This window comes from Natrix helvetica, assembly GCF_964273705.1.
Source record: "Natrix helvetica genome assembly, chromosome: 4".
NCBI lineage: Eukaryota > Metazoa > Chordata > Lepidosauria > Squamata > Natricidae > Natrix > Natrix helvetica.
Genome location: NC_138550.1, coordinates 727,156 through 746,024, shown reverse-complemented (window position 1 = coordinate 746,024; position 18,869 = coordinate 727,156). Strand labels below are relative to the sequence as shown.

The 18,869-nt window shown below is 51.6% G+C and overlaps 1 protein-coding gene across 3 annotated transcripts in view; it reads left to right on the top strand.

Annotated features, from left to right (window-relative positions):
* STIM1 (stromal interaction molecule 1) overlaps window positions 1-18,869 on the top strand; it is a 55,981-nt gene that overhangs the window by 12,807 nt on the left and 24,305 nt on the right. For all 3 annotated transcript variants that reach the window (XM_081951647.1, XM_081951648.1, XM_081951649.1), the window contains exon 2: window positions 14,677-14,807. In XM_081951647.1, coding sequence (XP_081807773.1) covers window positions 14,677-14,807 — 131 coding nt within the window. The remainder of the gene's footprint in view (window positions 1-14,676; window positions 14,808-18,869) is intronic.

Here is an 18,869-nt window from a genome sequence, read left to right as displayed (position 1 = left end):
TAAAGGTTCACCCAACCCACAGAGAGGCCTTTGTAGGTCCAGCATGAGGAGAAGACTTTGACCCTCGGCCGTTGAGGCTCCAGGGTCTAGTTACCTCCTTGGCCCAGCTGGCAGCTGTTGGGAGACCTGGTTGGCGCCTTCTCTTGCCCACCTTTGCCTAAACCCTTGGGAAGTCCTTCATTCGTGGTTCTCTGATGGAGGGAGGGTTTTTGATCATCCATGGCCAACCTTGCCGCTCAGTCTCGTGCGTTTGTGTCGGGATGGTCTCAGGAGTCCTGATCTCGGTGGGGCTTGGAGCAGAAGACCCTCAGGCCCAAGGATCCCACCGCTCTTCAGTACAGGACGTCCTTGGGAGGAATTTCCTGACAGTGGGAACAATCAAGCAGTGGAAGAAATGGCCTCCAGAAGTGGCTCCCATCACCGGAGGTTTTGAAGAAGAGGCTGGGCAGTCACTGGACTAGGATGATTTGGGGAAATGATCCTGCTTGAGTAGGAGGTTGGACTAGATGACCTCCAAGGCCCCTTCCAACTCTTCTTAATTCTGATTTACCTGTCTGAGGGTTAGGTGGACCATATGGATGTCCCCTCATAGTCCCCCGGGGGGGGGGCAACGGGGCATGGCCTGAGCTAGAGTCCCTTGAGGGAAGCGCTTGAATGCGGAAGAATTGTTTTTCCCCTTCTGAACCTGCTGGAGGCCTCCGCCTTCCCTCGGCTTCCACAGCAACACACTGGCTGTGCCAAGAGCTGGCCAGCAGGGACTGATGGTGGGGCCGATAATCCCCGGCCAGAGTGGAGTTACTGCCAGAGCATTGAAGGACGAAGCCCGAAGGAGGCTGGCCAGACCCTGGGCGGCAATTCCTGGATGCAATATAAGAGAAGAGGAAGAGGGAAGGAGGAGAAGAGGAGGAAGAGAGGAACAGGAGAAGGAATAGAAGAAGAAGGGGAGGAGGATGAGGGAGGAAAAGGTGGAGAGAAGAAGAAGCAGGAAGAAGGAGAGGCAGCGAAGAAGAGGAGGAAAAGGAAGAGAAAGAAAAGGGAGGAGAAGAGGAGGAAGAGAGGAACAGGAGGAATAGAAGAAGGGGAGGAGGAGGAGGAAGAAAGAGGTGGAGAGAAGAAGAAGCAGGAAGAAGAGGCAGAGAATATGAAAAGCAGGAGGAGAAAAAGGAGAAAGAAAAGGAAAGAAGAAGAAGGTGAAGAGGAGGGGGGAGGAAGAAGAGGAGGAGGAGGAGAAGGAACAGAAAGGAAGGAGGAAGAAGATGAAGAGGAGGAGGGAGAAGGTGAGCTGAGAAAGGAGGAGGAGGAGGAAGAATTTTGGGTATGTGTTTGTGTATATATAGATGAAGTTACACAACCATTTTAGAGGAAGGCAACACTCTTTCCCTGAGATCATCCATATATCATTGGTGCCCGTTAATTGACTTGTTCCTAAGTACCGTCGGAGTAAAGGGGGGGCCATAGGTTTATCCCCCACCCCCCGGAAGGGCTGCTCCATTCGTAGCCAAGGGGGCTGGTGGGATCCCCCCCCTCACTCTCCATGCGCACTGAGAGGTATGTGGCTCAAGAGGACACGGAGGCCCCCCGTTATTACGGCCTCTTTCAGAGTCGCCCCAAGACGCCTGGGTTGCTTCTTCCCAGAACATCAACCGTTTGAAGCCCAAAATGTCCATTGGGAGAAAGCCGGACTCTGCCTCCCTCTCCGGCCAAGAGATCCGTTTCCTTTTTCTGGGCAAACGGGACGAGGTCCGATATAGTTTGGTTGAATAATTCAAGAGCAGTGGGCGTTTTTGATGCTGCAGTTCCCCACTACAGCCAGTCCTCGACTTGTGACCGCAATCTAGCCCGAGGTTTATGTTGCCAAGCAAGAGGGCTGTTAAGTGAATTTTGCCCCATTTTACAATCATTCCTGTTGTTAAGTGAATCGCTGCAGTTGCTAAGTTAGCCACAGGGTTGTTAAGTGAATCTGGCTCCCCCATTGATGCTTGCTTGTCAGAAGGTCGAAAAGGGGAGCGCTTGACCCCAGAGCCAACGGCAGAGCTGGCTTAACTCTCCTGGTCTCACCTGCCTTCACCTGTCCCCTTCAGCAAGGGACGAAGGCCTCTTTGCTCAGACGATTGGGCTGCCTCCGAGCTGGGATGAAGGCTTGCAAAGGGCATTTATGTAGACGGCCGGCCATTGATCCGATATTAGAAAGACCTCCAGAGAAGGAGAATGGAGTAGGAAGCCCAAGAACTGGGCATTTGAGTCTCTGACCCGCAGCGTTTTACGGTACAGGCACCGGACAACCGTTGGTCTGAAATGGCATGGGATCTCCTGCTTGAGTTGGTCTAGAAGACCTCCAAGGCCCCTTCTGGCTCTGGTATTCTGCTCTCTGCTCACCCCAGGAGGGAGAAACAGGTGGGGTCTCCGTGCCTGCAGCTTGGCACCCTCCCGTCCTTCTCCTTCCCCAGCGGATTTCAGTTCTTCTGGCAGACCTGCTCTTGCCCCATTGCCCTGCTCCCTTGTCTGGGTTCCTCCCTCCTGCCTTCGGAAGGGATTTTGGCCCAGTTCCCAGGAGGGTTTTTCCAGGACAGAGGCGGCGATGCCACTCAACTCCCAGAATTGAAGTCCGCTAGGCTTAAGGTGGCCAAGGTTGGAGACCCCTCCTCTAGACCCCCCCCCTTGTTTTTTACTGCTTGATTTGTGGCAGTGATGGGGGAGGGGAGAAGACCCCCTTGCCAGGAAAAGGACTCCTCCAGCCCTCAGCCGGGACGCTTGCAGGCTGGGTGACTTGGAAAGAAACTCATTCGTTCTAATATACAGTTGCCACCCAAGAGGAAAGGAAGCCTCTGGCCCAAAGCAGCCGGGGCGCCCCTTCTCACCCTCCACGCTTGGACCTTGGTCTTCCCCAAGGAATCAATCAATCAATCAGAATAGAGCTGGAAGGGACCTTGGAGGTCTTCTAGACTGACCCCGGGTCCAAGCAGGGGACCTGCCCCCCCCATGTCAGACGAGCGGCTGCCCAGTCTCTTCTTTAAAACCTCCAGGGATGGATCCCCACAACCTCTGGAGGGAACCTTCGGGTCAATTCTTCTTCAGACAAATGGCTGTCCGGCCCTTCTTGGAAACCTGGAGGGAGGGATGAATTTCTGGCTGCTTTCCTCCGGGAATCCCAGCAGCTCCAAATCCCGACTTCTTAATCCTGCCCTTCCGGCCGCCATCCTCGCTTTGGGTCTCTGACGCGGGGGCCAAAAGGATGCCGGGAGCCAGGACCTTTGGTGTGTGTGTGTGTGTGTGTGTGTGTGTGTGTAGCAGTGAAAAGCCGGGAGAGGGTTCTCTGCTCTGCCGGATGCTTTTTCTCTTTCCCCCACCTGTCTGTCCTGGAAGAGCTCCCGTGGCCTTGGTGCTGCCGGTGAATTTCCTGGAATTAAGTCTGGAGGTTGTGCGGGAAACTGCAGGAAGCAAGCCCCCCTACCTTGCCTGATTCCCCCCCCACACACACACACACCAGCAGCTCCACTTGGGTGAGAGGGAAGAGGTAGCCGGGTCCTTCCCCTCAGCCGTGGCCCCACCCTCTCCCTCCTGAGGCTGCCTCCCCACCAGGGACTGGGGCTCACCAGAGGTTCCCCACCCGGGTGGGGGCAGAGGAAGCCCCGGGATAGTGTCCTTCTCCTGGACTGCGTTTCTAGGATAGGAATAAGGATAGGAATATTATAGGAATATTGTTTGTGAGATGCCCTGAATGACTGAGAGGGAATGGGTAGCCCTATAAATCTGATTGATATAGACAGAGAGACAGAGAGACAGACAGATATGGATGGGTGGGTGGATACCTGGATGGGTGGATAGACAAATGGATGAATGCATGGGTAGGTAGAGAGATGGATCAATGGACGGATGGATGGACAGGTGGATGGGTGGATGAATGGATGGGTAGGTAGAGAGATGGATGGTTGGATGGGTAGATAGACAGTTGGACGGACGGATGGATGGATGGACAAATGGATGAATGGATGGGTAGGTAGAGAGATGGATGGATGGATGAATGGATGGAAAGATGGATGGGTGGATGGACGGATAGATGGATGGTTAGGTAGAGAGATGGATGGGTGGATGGATGGGTAGATAGACAGTTGGATGGATGAATGGATGGATAGGTAGAGAGATGGATGGGTGGATGGATGGATGAGAGAGAGAGAGAGAGAGAGAGAGAGAGAGAGAGCCTTCCGCAACTGGATGTTCTCCTCCTGGTGTATCGGAATAGGAACCCGGGGATTCCGGAGCCAGACGTTAATGGGACACATCTGGAGGGAGCCTGTGTGGGAATGTTTATAGCTGCCAGAGTCAGAGGCCTCCCGCTTCTCACCAGGTTCCTTCAGGAAATCTCCAAGCCAGGCTCTTCTGGAGGATGCCCAGGCGGGGATATCTGGAGCCCCCCAGCCAGGAAGGAGGAAGTAGAAGGTGGGGAGGCCTCAGCCCAGGGTTGACCCACCTGGTCTTCCTCAGAGGATTCAGTCCTGAGAGCAGACCCCGGGGCCTCCGTCGGCAGCACAGGAGCAGCAGAGCCCAGGAACGGCATCTCCGCTCTGCCACCAGAAGGCTGGCCCTGGGCCAGGCAGGGGCAGTTGTCCCCGGAAGCAAACCAGTGGCTGGCAAAGCATCCAACAACCTCACCGTCACTCGTGCCATTCAGCAGGAAGGCTTGAGGGGATCTTTGCAGCTCAGGGTGGGACTGGGGGGTCCGTGGTGCTCTCTGAGCTTGGTTGTTTGCTGGCAGACGTTTCGTGACCCAACTAGGGAACATCGTCAGTGCTAGAAGGGAGTAGGGTTTGTGGAGAGGAGGAGGAGGAGGACTCTGGGGTCCCTGGTGCTCTCTGAGCTTGGTTCTTTGGAGGCAGATATCTCGTGACCCAACTAGGGAACGTCATCTGTGCTCATGGGAGAGGGGCTTGCTCTCTGTTTATATGCAGGCGGCGTGCCCTGTCCGTGAAGGGCAGGAAGGAGGGGCCGTCGCTTGGAAGGCCCGCTAGCCTAGGTGCAGAAGGGGTCTCTTGCTTTCCGCTCTGCCCGGGTCCCCCATCTCAAAGCAGGCCCTGCCAGCCCAGTGTCTGTGGCAGCCTTCCTCCTTGGCCAGGGGCTGCGGCCACTTGGCTTGAGAGAGACGCGTTGTGGCGGCTGGTGTGATTCCCGAGGAGAGGGGGAGCTTTGGGGAGTCTCCGCTCGCTCACAGCTGCCCATTTCCACCCCCAGCGTCTTCCTGCCCGTGTCAAGAGGGCCGCATAGTTTTGCCTTGCGCTATTAATAGACTTCCATAACTCTCCCAACAAACCCAGGACTATAAATAAGAGAAAACAGAGTTTCTGGCCAGATTTCGCTCAGTTGGTGCCGCTGCGGGGGAGACGTGTCTCCCGGGATGAGCTTTGGACTTGGCTTGAGGGAGGAAGAGGAGAGCTGCCAGGAGGGACCGGCAGCCAAACGGAGAGACAGGTTGGCCTAGTGGATAGGGCAGAAATGGGGTAGAAACCAGGATACGGGGAGTTCTAGTCTCACCTTAGGCATGAAAACAGTCTGGGTGACTTTGCTCCGGCCAGGCTCAGCCCAACCCACCTCACAGGGTTGCTGTTCTGGAGGGAAGAGGAAGAGGAAGGAGTTTTGTGTCTGATCACTGCACTGGGTTCTTTATAAAAGTAATAAAGTAATAAAAGAAAAGAAAGAAAAAGAAAGAAAATGGAAGGAAGAGAGAAAAAGAAGGAAACGAAAGGAAATGGAAAAGGAAAGAATAGAAAGAAGGAAGGAAGAAGAAAGAAAGAGAAAGAAAAAGGAAGAATAGAAAGAAAAAGGAAGGAAGGAAGAAAAAAGGAAAGAAAGAGAAAGCAACAAAGAAAGAAAGAAAAGGATAGAAAGAAAAAGAAAGAAAAGGGACCCTCTTGATGCTGCTGTTGCTGCTGGGACCCCCAATGCAAAGGGAAGGATTTCTTGGTTAAAGGAGGGGTGGGGGTGTGGGGTGTGTGTGTGAGGGAGCCGGGAGCCGGCCAAGCCTTGAGGAAAGGTTCAAGCACTCTGCAGCAATCCCAGGAATGCAGCTCCACAAACTTTGGGGCTGGGCCGTGTTTCTCTTAGCGTCCCCCTCCCCTTCCCCTGCTTGCCAAAATATGAAGCAGCGGAGATGCCGGTCTGTTTCCCCTCCAGTGGCGCTCATGTCCGGCCTCATCGCAGGCAGCTTTGGGGGGGGGGGGGGGGAATCCCAATTTTCAGGCTCCCTGTTCTTGGCCGGTCTCTTCGTCCCTCCTCACGGGGCATGTAATTGGAGGGTCCTTGACTTACAACTGTCCATTTAGAGACCCTTAAACAGGGGACTGGGATAAAAGGTGACTTTTGCCTGTCCCCACACTTGGGACCGTTCCTCGTATTTACGACAGCTGCAGCACCCCCACGGTCACATGATTTCTATCACTTCAAACTGATCTAAGCAGCAAATCCCAGAGGCACTCTTACACACACACACACACACACACACACACGAAGTGGTTTCCAGGTAGGAACACAACTGGATCTGTTCTTTTCTCATTTGGCCACCTCTGCCAGCTCCATCAGCTCTTCATGGGTGGATCTCTTCCCTTCATTGTCTTTTCAAAATGGTTTCATGCTTTGGAATTCCTGCGTAGGCTGTGCATGCTCAGAGGTGTTGACACAAAAGGTTTTTTTTAAAATTATTATTATTTTTCCCCCTGCTATGACTTTCCACCCGCCACCCACGCCTCCCATGTGAGGTTGCAAAAGTGCCTTGGGGTTTTTTGCCTTCTCGTGTGCCCTGATCCAGTCATTGTGCAAGCCCAGGCCTTCCGATCCCCTCCCTCTCTCACGCTCTCACCGTTAAGAACGGGGGGCTCCCAGCTTCTGTCCCCAAAGGTACTTTTTTTTCAAAAGGCAACTGGATTGTTTTTCCTTGAAGACGTTTCACTTCTCGTCCAAGAAGCTTCTTCAGTTCTGACTGAAGGGTGGAAGGATTTGTACGCCTTGCATTCGTCTGGTCCCCTGAGAGTCCTTGGGGCCACTTGGAGGTCTGTCTGTCCGTCCCTCGGGGGTCACTGGATCAGAGTGCAGATGGGTGTGGAGCCTTCTTGGCTAAACCTCCAAGCGGCCCCAAGGACTTCCATGGAGAGCGCTGCTGACCACCAGATGACCGCAAGGAATATAAAGCCTTCCATCTTCCACCACTCAGTCAGAACCGAAGAAGCTTCTTGGATGAGGCGAAACCTCTTCAAGGAAAAGAAAAGTCCACTTGCCTCTTGGATGGCTGAGAACCTCTGTAGATATTTAAGACTTGAGGACTTCAACCATTGGAAGTTTATAAGTCTTCCAGGTTGGAGATCCCTGATTAAGAACACAGGAGCGTGGCTGGGCCCGAGGGCCGTCTGGATGCCTTTGGAGGACTCATAAGCTTGGAGTAGAGAGCGAGGAGCTTTCCCTCCACCGGTATTTTGGGCCAATATTTGGAGAGGATTCAGAAGGCAGAATCCAGTCTCTCTTGTACAGGCTGCGTTCAGGAGAGGCTCTCGCTGAGATACACAAAGTTATGGAAAGGCAACAAAGCATATACAAAAGATGTGGAAAAGAAGTGCAGAGAAGAGAAACCAAGAGGAGGATTGGGGGGGGGGGGGGGGCTGGAGGCTGAAACATAGGAAGAACCCTGGCAGGACCTGGGCATGGCCAGTCGAGAGAAAAGAAAGGCGGGGGGGGGGGCAGGATAGAGGGGCTGCCCCAAAGAAGAGGAGGAGGGGGTCCACCTCTTCTCCAAAGCAACGCATGGAAACCCATCAAGGAGAGAGGCAGCCTGGAATTCAGCAGGGACTTCCTGGCACCGAGAAGGATTAACCGGTGGAAGAGACCGGGAGGCACGTGTCTGGAGTGGGCTAGGTAGGGCCGTGATGGGGAACCTGTGGCTCACGTGCCGGAAGTGGCACACAGAGTCCTCTCTCTGGGCAGGCCAACCGTCGCTCGTTGCTCTGCCGGGTTCCAGCATGCTGGCCAGCCGGTCTTCACCTGAGCAGGAGCACCGGAAATTAGAAGAGCAGCTGCCCGGTGCGCGTGCCAGGAGGAGGATCTTCCGGTTTCCAGCGCGCGCATGCACAACATCCAGCTGGTCTTCGTGCAGGCATGCGCGGCAGAAACTGGAAGGCTGGGTGGCCGGTGCGCATGGATGCGCCAGCAACCAGGAGATCATCTTCCCAGCGCGCGCATGTGCACACCGGGCGGCTGCCCTCTGGTTCCCGTGGCCAAAAGCTTCGCCTGCACCTGGCGCAGGGTTTCCTGCTTCAACCGTGGGTTGGACTGGAAGACCTCCGAGGTCCCTTCCAACTCTGCTCTCCTGCCGTCCATAACATAAATAGGAGTCCAGAGTCCACTGGAAATAGGTGGCCAATACATTTAAATGAATGACAATTATGTAAAGGAAGCACAGATCAAACATGCAAATAGGAACATTTTCAGTCCCTGAGGAAAAGCCAATATTGTCCGGCTGGGTATCATTTCCGGGGGAGGGGTGGGGGTGGGGGGTGGGAGGCATTCCAGAGGGTCTGCTCAGGAGAGGGGAGACCGAACGGGCAGAGTGGGGTGGGACATTCGGGTTGGGGGGCGGGGTTGAGGCTGCTTGGAGAGGGTGGTCTTGCTACTGTCCTGGTCGGGGGTCCCAGGAGGGGGAGGGTCTCCTTCCCAGATGGCAAAGAGACAGCAGAGCTGGGCAGGAAGAGAGCAAGGAGGGACCCTCCCTAGCACTTCACAGACGACACAGCTAGTCCTCGACATACAACAGTTTGTTTAGTGACTGTTTAAAATTACAACAGCCCTGAAAAAACTGAGGTCTGACACTTACGACCGTTGCAACATCCCCCCCGGTCACCTGATCCAAATTCGGACGCTTGGTAAGTGACTCATATTTATGACGGTCGCAGCATCCCGGGGTCACGGGATTCCCCGTTTGCGACCTTCTGACAAGCCAAGTCACCAAGGAAGTCAGATTCACTAAACAAGCAAGGTAATTACTTAACACCTGCAGTGATTCGCTTAACAACCTGGAGAAAGGTCATAAAATGGGGCAAAACTCACTTAACAAAGGTCACATTTAGCAAACAGAAATTTGGGCCTCCGTTGTGTCGAGGACTACCTGCCACTGGCATAAACCAACAGACAGCAGGAGGAGGAGGAGGAGGAGGAGGAGGAGGAGCAGGAAGGCGAGCGAGCTACAACCTCTCTAGGTCAGGAGGAGAAGCTGTTCAGCAAGGGGGGGTGTCGGCTGGGGGTTAGGGTTAGGGTTAGCAGGGGGTTGGACTAGAAGACCTCCAAGGTCCCTTCCAGCTTGTTTTTCTACCCTGTTCTAAATGGGTTGTCCAACCTCTTCTTGAAAACCTCCTGGGACGGATCACTCACAGCTTTTCCACCGGCTACTTCTCAGGACAATTCTCCTTAGTTCCAGGTTGCTTCTAACTTCCATCCGTTGCTTCTTGTCCTGCCTCAGGTGCTTTGGAGAATAGGTGGAGCCCCCTCCTCTCCTCTCCTCTCCTCTCGGGCAGCCCTTCAGATACTGGAAGGCAGCTGTCATGCCACCCCCGGTCCTTCTTCTCACTCAGACCTCTAGACCTCCCCAATTCCTGCAACCGTTCTTTGTATGTTTTAACCGTCACCTGCAAAAACAACACTGTCCTGTGAAGACACGGGGCTCCCCGTTACGCCTGCCGTTGGGGAGATCCTGCCAGAAGACGGGGGCTGGGGAAAAGAACTGCAAAGTGGGAGTGCCGGTGGCCAAAGTGTGGCCGTGCCCGTCCTTCGGCCCCTTCCTTTCTCGGCCTCCCTTCTGCCGGGTGGTTCCCGCAGGGCTGCTCAGCCAGTGGGGGCACTTGAGGCTTTCCCAGGAAGTGAGCTGCCTTTGTGCCCGTTCCTGATAACGCCTGGAGGATGCCTGGCTTTGCTCCAGCGGTCTCTGACGTTGGCATGGTGCACGCTGAGCGAGCCTGGCATTTTCCCTGTGGGAGACACGAAGGCAGCCTTGTGCCCGCTTTGGCTGGCCTCAGCTCCCACCCGGCCTCTGCCAGCATCCCTCCCAGCCCAGCCCTCCTGCGGAAGACGTACAGCCGTTCGGGGGGGGGAGGGGGGGCTCAGAGGCTGCCTGGAGCAGCTGTGTGTCTTTGTGGGCCCGTAATGCAGATTGGCCCGTTGGACCCATTGAGATGCTGAGGCTCAGCTGTTCCAGAGCGGCATTTTTAACTTGGCATCTGGAGGATCATAGAGTCCTGGGGCTGGAAGGGAACTTGGAGGTCTTCTAGCCAACCCTCTGCTCAAGGCAGGAGGCCTTATTCCAGCCCAATCTCTTCTTCAAAACCTCTAGTTCTGTGGAGCACCACAAGTTTCTGGAGGCATGCAGTTCCCCGGGTGAATTGTCCTCCCTGTCAGGAAGTTTCTCCTTAATTCCAGGTTGTTCTCTCGTTGGTTACTTTCCATCTGTTGCTTCTTGTCCTGCCTTCCATCCATCCATCCATCCATCCGAATAAAGCTGGAGGGGGCCTTGGAGGTCATCTAGTCCAGCGCCCTGCCCAAGCAAGAGACTTTACACCATTCCAGACAAACGGCTGTCCAGTCTCTCCTTAAAAACCTCCAGTGTTGGAGCATTCACAATTCTGGTGGCAAGCAGTTCCACTGGTGAATTGTCCTCCCTGTCAGGAAGTTTCTCCTTAATTCCAGGCTGCTTCTCTCCTGGATTAGTTTCCATCCGTTGCTTCTTCTCCTGCCTTCGGGGGTTTTGGAGAAGAGGTGGGCCTTCTCGCCCTCTTTGTGGCAGCCCCTCAGATCCTGGTCCTTCTCTTCGTTGGACCCGATTCCTTCTTCTGTCCTTCAAAGGGTTTGTCCCCCAGAGAAGAGTTCCCCAAAGGTTCAGGCTTTGGGGACCAGTGGGGGGAGGGGGAGGGGGAGGGTTCTGCATGAGTGTGGGCAGCTCTACTTGCAGCTCCAGGGGGGGAGGAGGGCGTGTGGGCTAAGCCACTGCTCACGCAAGGGAGGACATGCTCGCTGGGCATTTGCGCTGCCCCGCCGCACCCCCCTCACAGCCCACACGTCGGGGACCCCTCTCCCAGGCCCAGCCAGCCTACATAGGCCTGAAAACCACAGCGGCACTGAAGAAGGGGCTTCTGGCCCTGGCAGCCTCCCTGGGGCCGCGCCCATTGAAATAGTTTGGGATGCAAGTAAAGCTTATATGCGTGGGGTCCTGATACATATGAACTTTAAACACAAACAAATTAGACAGAAAAGGAGAATGGAATTGGAAGATGAAATAAAACGTAAAGAACAGCTGCTTATAATAAACCCGAATGACCAGGCGCTCCAGATGGCGCTAAAGCTGTTGAAAGATCAATTTCAGATGCTTATAGCAGAACAAACAGCAACCAATTTGCAATTTGCTAAACATAACACCTTTGCCAACGCTAATAAACCTGGTAGATGGTTAGCATATACTTTGAGAAGGAATATGAATGATAGAATTATTGATAAAATTGAGTTTCGAGGGAAGATGGTATATCAACAAGAGTTGATTAAAAAATCATTTGTGGACTATTATACTAAGCTATATGTACAGGATAATATACAGAACAAGTTAATAGATGATTTTTTGGAAGGAAAAAGGGTTGCAAAAATTTCTGTGCTTCAAAAGGCAAATTTGGAACGTCTTATAACCGCTGATGAGATCACTTTAGTTATAAATCAACTTAAATTAGCTAAGGCTCCAGGGACTGATGGTTTGACTGCAATGTATTATAAAACTTTACAACTGGAAATGATTGAATATCTTACACAACTATTTTGTAATATACAACAAGGAGGTAAAATACCTCCCTCATGGAAAGCGGCTTTTATCTCATTGATACCTAAAGATAAAGAGGGCCCTAAGAAACCAGAGGATTACAGGCCGATATCTCTTCTGAACACAGATTATAAAATATTTGCTAAAGTATTAGCCAACAGATTGATGCCGGTTATTCAAGAGATTATTCATCATGATCAAGCAGGATTTATTGAAGGCAGACATATGAAGGAGAATGTAAGGCAACTCATAGATTTAATTGACTATCTTGATAAGAATAAGCAGATCTCTGCAGTGCTGGTTTTCTTGGATGCAGAGAAGGCCTTCGATCGAGTGAATTGGAACTTTCTAACCAAGACTTTGGAAAAGATGGATATGGGACCACGATTGCGGCAGGCGATTGGAGCAATTTATCAGCAACAAAATGCACAACTTATTATTAATGGAAATTTGTCAACAACTTTCGAGATACAAAAAGGCACAAGACAAGGTTGCCCATTATCCCCATTGTTATTTATTTTAACTTTGGAAGTCTTGTTGAACGCAATTCGGGACTCAAAATCCTTAGATGGCATAGCTATCAGGCAAAAGGAATACAGAACTAGAGCATTCGCCGATGATCTGGTTGTTACCCTTTCACATCCTTTGAAATCAATAATCCAGATGAAAAATATCATAATAGAATTTGGCATGGTGTCTGGGTTTAGACTAAATCAAAACAAAACGAAAATGATGGTTAAAAACATGACAGAGACTCAAAGAAAGAGACTTGTAAGTTTAGCAGGTTTTGAAATAGTTTCTAAAGTTAAATATTTAGGAATACAAATTTCAGAATCAAACACAAAACTTTTCTCAAATAACTATGAAGTGTTGTGGCAAAAGATACAGAAAGATCTTGAAGCGTGGAAAAAGTTACAATTGTCTTTGCTTGGAAGGATCTCAGCAATTAAAATGAACATTCTACCTAGATTTATCTTTCTATTCCAGATGATTCCGGTGCTCAAGTCAGATAAAACCTTGTTAAATTGGCAAACAACATTAAATAAATTTGTTTGGAAGGAGAAAAAACCGAGAGTAAAGATGAAGATTATGCAAGATACACGTGAAAGAGGTGGCCTCAGACTCCCAAACCTTCGATTGTATTATGAAGCTGCGGTATTAACGCATGTAGCAGATTGGTTTGGGAAAACAAAAATGGAATTGCTCAATATAGAAGGCCATGATCTTGTTCTGGGATGGCATGCATATCTTTTTTATGAAGACAGGGTGGATAAAGTGTTCAACAACCATGTTCTCCGTAGTGCCTGGATGAGAATATGGAAGAAGCACCGGCCCAATTGGGATTATAAAATACCGCTTTGGTTGGATCTTGCAGACACCATGGGGATTATGAATATTAAGTCACTCGGGGGTTGTTTATATAAAGATGTGCTTATTGCTGATGGGGGCGAATGGAAGTTAAAAACTTTGGAACAGCTGTTGGAAGAAGGAATTACTTTAAATTGGTTACATTACATACAGCTTCAGAAGAGATGGGAAGAAGATCGCAGGGTCGGCTTTATGGATAAAGAAGTGGAACTGATTAAGCAGATAAAAGAGACTGGTCCAAAACAAGTTAAAAGAATATATAATGTACTGTTAGAAAGAGACTCAGAAAGTGAATTGGTTAAGGATTGTATGATTAAATGGGCTCAGAATTTTGGGGAAGTGGTTATGTTGGAAACGTGGGAAAAAATATGGGTTCAGAATGTTAAATTTACACAGTCACAGAATTTAAGGGAGAATTTTTATAAAATGTTTTACAGATGGTATTTAGATCCTAAAAAATTATCATGCATGTACCCAAATGTTCAACCAAAATGTTGGAGATGCGGGTGTCTAGATGCTACCTTTTTTCATGTATGGTGGACTTGCAACAAGGTTAAAGCTTTTTGGATAAAAATATGGTGGGTTATGCAGAATGTATTTAAGAAAAGAATACAATTCATTCCACAAATGTTTTTATTGGGTATAGTTAAGGATTTTACCAAAGGGGAAACAAAATTGGTCTTGTATATGGTTACAGCAGCTAGGTTGTTGATTGTGCAACATTGGAAAAAAGATTTTTTGCCAACAATTGATCAATGGATTCAGAAGGTGGCGGGGTTCGCTGAAATGGCAAAAATTTCAGCTTTCTTAAAAGCTCAGAAACAGGAGGATTACACACAGGAATGGGCAAAATGGATTGATTATATACAGAATAAATACCAGACTAGGAGCTATTATCTAGCCTTTAGGTAAGAATGTTTAGACCGATAGATGATCAGAGTAAATAGTATATGGGATGTTTGGAATTATTAGAGTGGTATACAGCGGAAGTCAGGGGGGTGGGTTTGTGCGGGAGGTGGGGGAGGGTTAGGGTGGAGGGTGGGGCAATATATATGTATGAATAAATTAGAAGATGGGACTAATGAAACATTGTTAGGCTAGGAGAAATTTATATTAAGAGTTATAGATGTTAAATTAGCTTAGAAAATGATCAATGTGTCATTATTAATTTAAGACTAATCTCTATAGTTTTTGTTGGGAGGAGAGGGGTTATGAGTAATCTATTTTAAGATGGGGGGTGGGGAGGGGGTAAAGTGTTTGGTATAATATTTGAATGTGAATTTTTGCGGGGGGGTATAGCATTTGTATGAGATTTATATTGTATGGAGGGGGGGGTGAAAAGGGGGAAAATTTGTTTGTACAAAACTCTTTTAATAAAAAAAAAAAAAAAAAAAAAAAAAAACGAATACTTGACCCTAAATCTGGGGTTCCCCCTTCCCGGGTGTTTCTAACTCTCCTCCCTCCCTCCCCCTCCCCCCCCCCAGAGTTCTGCCGCATCGACCGGCCCCTGTGCCACAATGAGGACGAGCAGCTTAGCTTCGAAGCCGTGCGCAGCATCCACAAGCAGATGGACGACGATGCGAATGGCAGTGTGGACGTGGAGGAGAGCGATGAGGTGAGGCTCCTGGGGGCCTTGGCAAACTCTGGGCTGCCTCCCCTTCCCTGCTTGCTTCGCGCGGGTAGCCCCCTTTCAGCCGATCCAGATTAGGCAGGGGCTTGTGATCAGCAGGGTCTGATGCGCCTCTGGGACAAGGGACCAGGCCTTCCCCATTGCAGCCTCAATGGGCACTTCACTGCCATCCTCCTCCTCCTCCTCCTCCTCCTCATCGCTCCCGTGACCCTCCTGCCCACGTCTTCTCCTTCCCCCCCAGTCAGGTCAGCAGTCGACAGCCTCTGTGGACGGGAAGGGAGTGGACCTCACTGGCTCCAGGCCTCCCTGAATCCTCCAGAACAAGACAGGACAGAAAGTGGAGTAGAGTAGACTAACAAGAATAGAATACAGAATACAGAATACAGAATAAATAGAGAATGGAAATAGAATTCATTCTGGGCCAAGTGTGATTGGACAGACAAGGCATCTGTCTCCGCTGCAGAAGCTCACAGTGTACGTATAAAGAGCAAGTAATGGGTCATAGATCATAAATCATAGTTACAATCGTTAATCTTAAGTTACAGACAACAACTGATAAATCATAAAATGCCTAACAGGAGGGGAGAGAGTAGGGGAGGTGGGAAGTGAGGAGGTGCTTTGGGAATTGAGTGCTCGGCAGAGCGATGACACGGGGGCTGGTTGTTTTGGCCTGCAGAGCCTTAGGGGCGGGGGGGTCCCCAGGGAAGAAGCTGAAAAAGTTTCTCTGCAGATATTTCCTCAGCCCTCCTTCTGGATCGTTCAGTGGAGGAAGGCGGGCTGGTTGCAAGGATTTCTCTTCTGCAGGCCCAATGATCCATTGACGTCTCTGCCTCTCCTCTTTGGCTGCCGTTTTTATGGATTCGTTCTCATTTCGGAACCTTGGAAATGGAGGTCCTGGGGAATCCCTGCATACCCAGCTTGCCATTCCCCCCATTCGGGGCTGGGGCTTGGGCTGGCCTGCTCTGTTCTCCCCATGGAAAAGGTTGACCTCTCTAAGCCACCGGACAATCCCCCTTCCGCCTGCCGCTTGCTGCCTTCCCTCTCCGGCAGTGGTGGGTTGCAGGCAGTACTCCCTGGCACGGGCGCACCGGAGCCTGCCCGAAGCACCGGGTACCGTTCTCCGGAAGCCCCACCTGCCTGCGCCCCTTACCTATCCTTTAAAGCCTTCGGTGCTTCCTCACACGCGCATGGCACGTACAGCTCCTGCGCAACGCTCCGCCGAGCAGCCGAAGCGTGGCAGAGGCTTGCGGAAGTGTCACTGGCAGGTAGGACGCATGCGCTTGCCTCACGCCAGGCCCCTTCCAACCGGACCAGTTGGAAGCGGAACCCACCCCTGCAATTCAGCCTCCCTTTCCGTCCAACGGCCGCCCTGCCTTGCAGGGGAGAGCAGGGAAGCAGCGTGTAGAAACTCTGCTCCCTCTCGACCTCTTCCCTTTGGAAGAGCCCAAGGCCTTCACGGAACACCCAAGGCATCATTGGCTCAGCTCCTCCTCCTGTTTACGTCTTTAGAAAGTGTTTTTGGGGGAGAGTCAGGCTACCTTACGTAACGGCATGAAACCACCTTTCATACCTCAATTTCGTTTGCCATACTGGGAAGTTTTCAAGAAGAGATTGGAAGGCCATTTGTCCGAAATGGCATGTTTGGACTAGATGACCTCCAAGGTCCCTTCCAACTCTGCATTACAATCTTAGGGATATTCCTTCCAGCTTTTCCTCACTTTCATTTCGTCCCAAGTGGCTTTTCCATTGCTTTTAATTTTAATACATTTCACTCCACTGGAAATTCATTCTTTATCCCGCTTCACCCATTTCTAAAACAAACGTTGCATGGAATGCAAAGCAAGGCAAACCGGAGCAGCGCTTTTCAACCCGTTCAGATGGCTGGGGTTTGGTTCCCAGCGTGGCTGTCTGGGGAATTCTGGGGGTTGAAGTCTTAAAGTTGCAAAGGTGGAGAGAGGATCCCACCTGTTCAGCCTGGGTCCAGTGCTGAAGGTTTCACACAGGTGAAACGAAGTAGGATATATCAATTTGAATATTTGTAGCTCAGGGTTCAACTGTGAGCATCCTTGGTGCTCCATGAGCTGGGTGGTTTTCTTGCAGACGTTTCGTGACCCAACTAGGGAACGTCATCAGTGCTAGAAGGGAGTGGAGTTTGCAGAGTGGAGGACGGAGAGGAGGAGGAGGAGGAAGAAGAAGAGAAGGAGGAGGAGGAGGAGAACTGGGGGGTCGTTGGTGCTCCCTGAGCTGGGTGGTTTTCTTGCAGACGTTTCGTGACCCAACTAGGGAACGTCATTGATGACAGAGAGGGTCTGGAAGGAGGAAAACTTGCCAGGGGGAGGAAAGGGCAGTGCAGAGCGGAGGGTCAAGACTTCCAGGGAGGGCAGGGCCTGGGAGAATGGCCCCGCACTCGCTCCCTAAGAGCAGCTCAGCAAAGGGAAGTTTTGACTTTGTTTTTGAGGGACGTGAGGAAACTCTCGGGTGGATGGCCGTCAATCCCCTGGAGGCTTTCCTTTCAAATGGCCGCCCTGAATGCAGCAGGGGGGCCTGTGGGCTGACTCTCCCCACTCCGGGGTCTATATTTGGGTTCCGCTCCCTTGGCTGAAGTCTTGGCTGAGGGCTGGGAGAGGGAATTCGGGCCCTGCCCACCCTCCTCCTCCTCCTCCTCCTCCTCCTCCTCCCAGGTGCGTCAGCAGATCGGCTGCTGCTGCTGCCTCTAAACCTGCCCTTCCGGTCCTGGCCTGGCAGGGCGTCCCATGGCAACCAGCCCCTGCCTGCCGGGGCTTGTCTCCCCCCCCCCCGTCTCTCCTTCCCAGCCCCTCCCTGAGTGGCGGGGGGGGCAGCTTCCCGGGGGAAGGCCTCCTCTTGGGCAGGGCTGAGCTTGCGGTTGATTGACGCTCAGCCTCCTGAGTTTTTTGGGGGGGGCTCAAGTGCGATCCAGGCCTTTGAGAAGGGGCCGGGCAGCCCTTGGTCCGAAAGGGTAGAGGGTCTCCTGCTTGAGCGGGGGGGGGCACAGGGGGCTCCTTGGATGAGAAGCGGAAGGTTGTCTTTTGGGGGCAAAAGCCCCTTCGGGGACAGCCGTGACCTGGATGGCCTCTCCTTAGGGCTTCCAAATGAGCCCACCAGCCGGCTGGCAAGAAGGACTCCCTCACCCATGGTGCACAGAGCTTTCTGGATGGGAGGAAAGAAGGCCGGCAGGACGGGGTTAATTCCGCCCAGCTGGGGCTTATTTATTTATTTATTTATTTATTTATTTATATTTGATGCTTCTAGACCGCCCCCTCTCCCAAAAGGGACTCGGGGCGGTGTACAGTCCATACAGAATATAACAAAATACAATAAAAAAGTTAAATATGTACAGTTGGCATGGAGGAGGTTAAAATGCAATTAAAAGAACTGTACAAAGCTAATATAAATATAAGTTTTAAACCCCTAAAATAGACACAATAAATTAAAAAACCCCTAAAATAACCAGATAATAATACATTTGCCAGGAGGGACAGTTGTAATTATGCCAGGCCTGCTAATCGGAACAGGTGGGTCTTCAATTTTTGCCGGAAGGAGCGGAGGTCAGAAGTGGTTCTAATGTCGGGGGGGAGGTCATTCCAGAGGGTTGGGCCCATCACAGAGAAGGCCCTACTCCTTGGTGTCGCCCGTTGGCATTGCCTAGTGGACGGCACCAGGAGAAGTCCCTCCCTGTGTGAGCGAATTGGCCGCAGGGATGTATGTGGGAGGATGCGATCCCGCAAGTAACTAGGTCCCGTGCCATGGAGCGCTTTAAAGATGGTAATCAGCACCTTGAAACGCACCCGAAAAACCACAGGTAGCCAGTGCAGCTCGCGCAGGAGAGGTGTTACGTGGGAGTACCTCGTACTCCCCATCACAGCCCGCGTGGCTGCATTCTGAACTAACTGCAGTCTCCGGGCGCGTCCCAAGGGCAGCCCCATGTAGAGAGCGTTGCAGTAATCCAGGCAGGACGTCACCAGCGCATGAGTGACCGTGCGTAGGGCATCCCGGTCCAGTAGGGGGCGCAATTGGCGCACCAGGCGA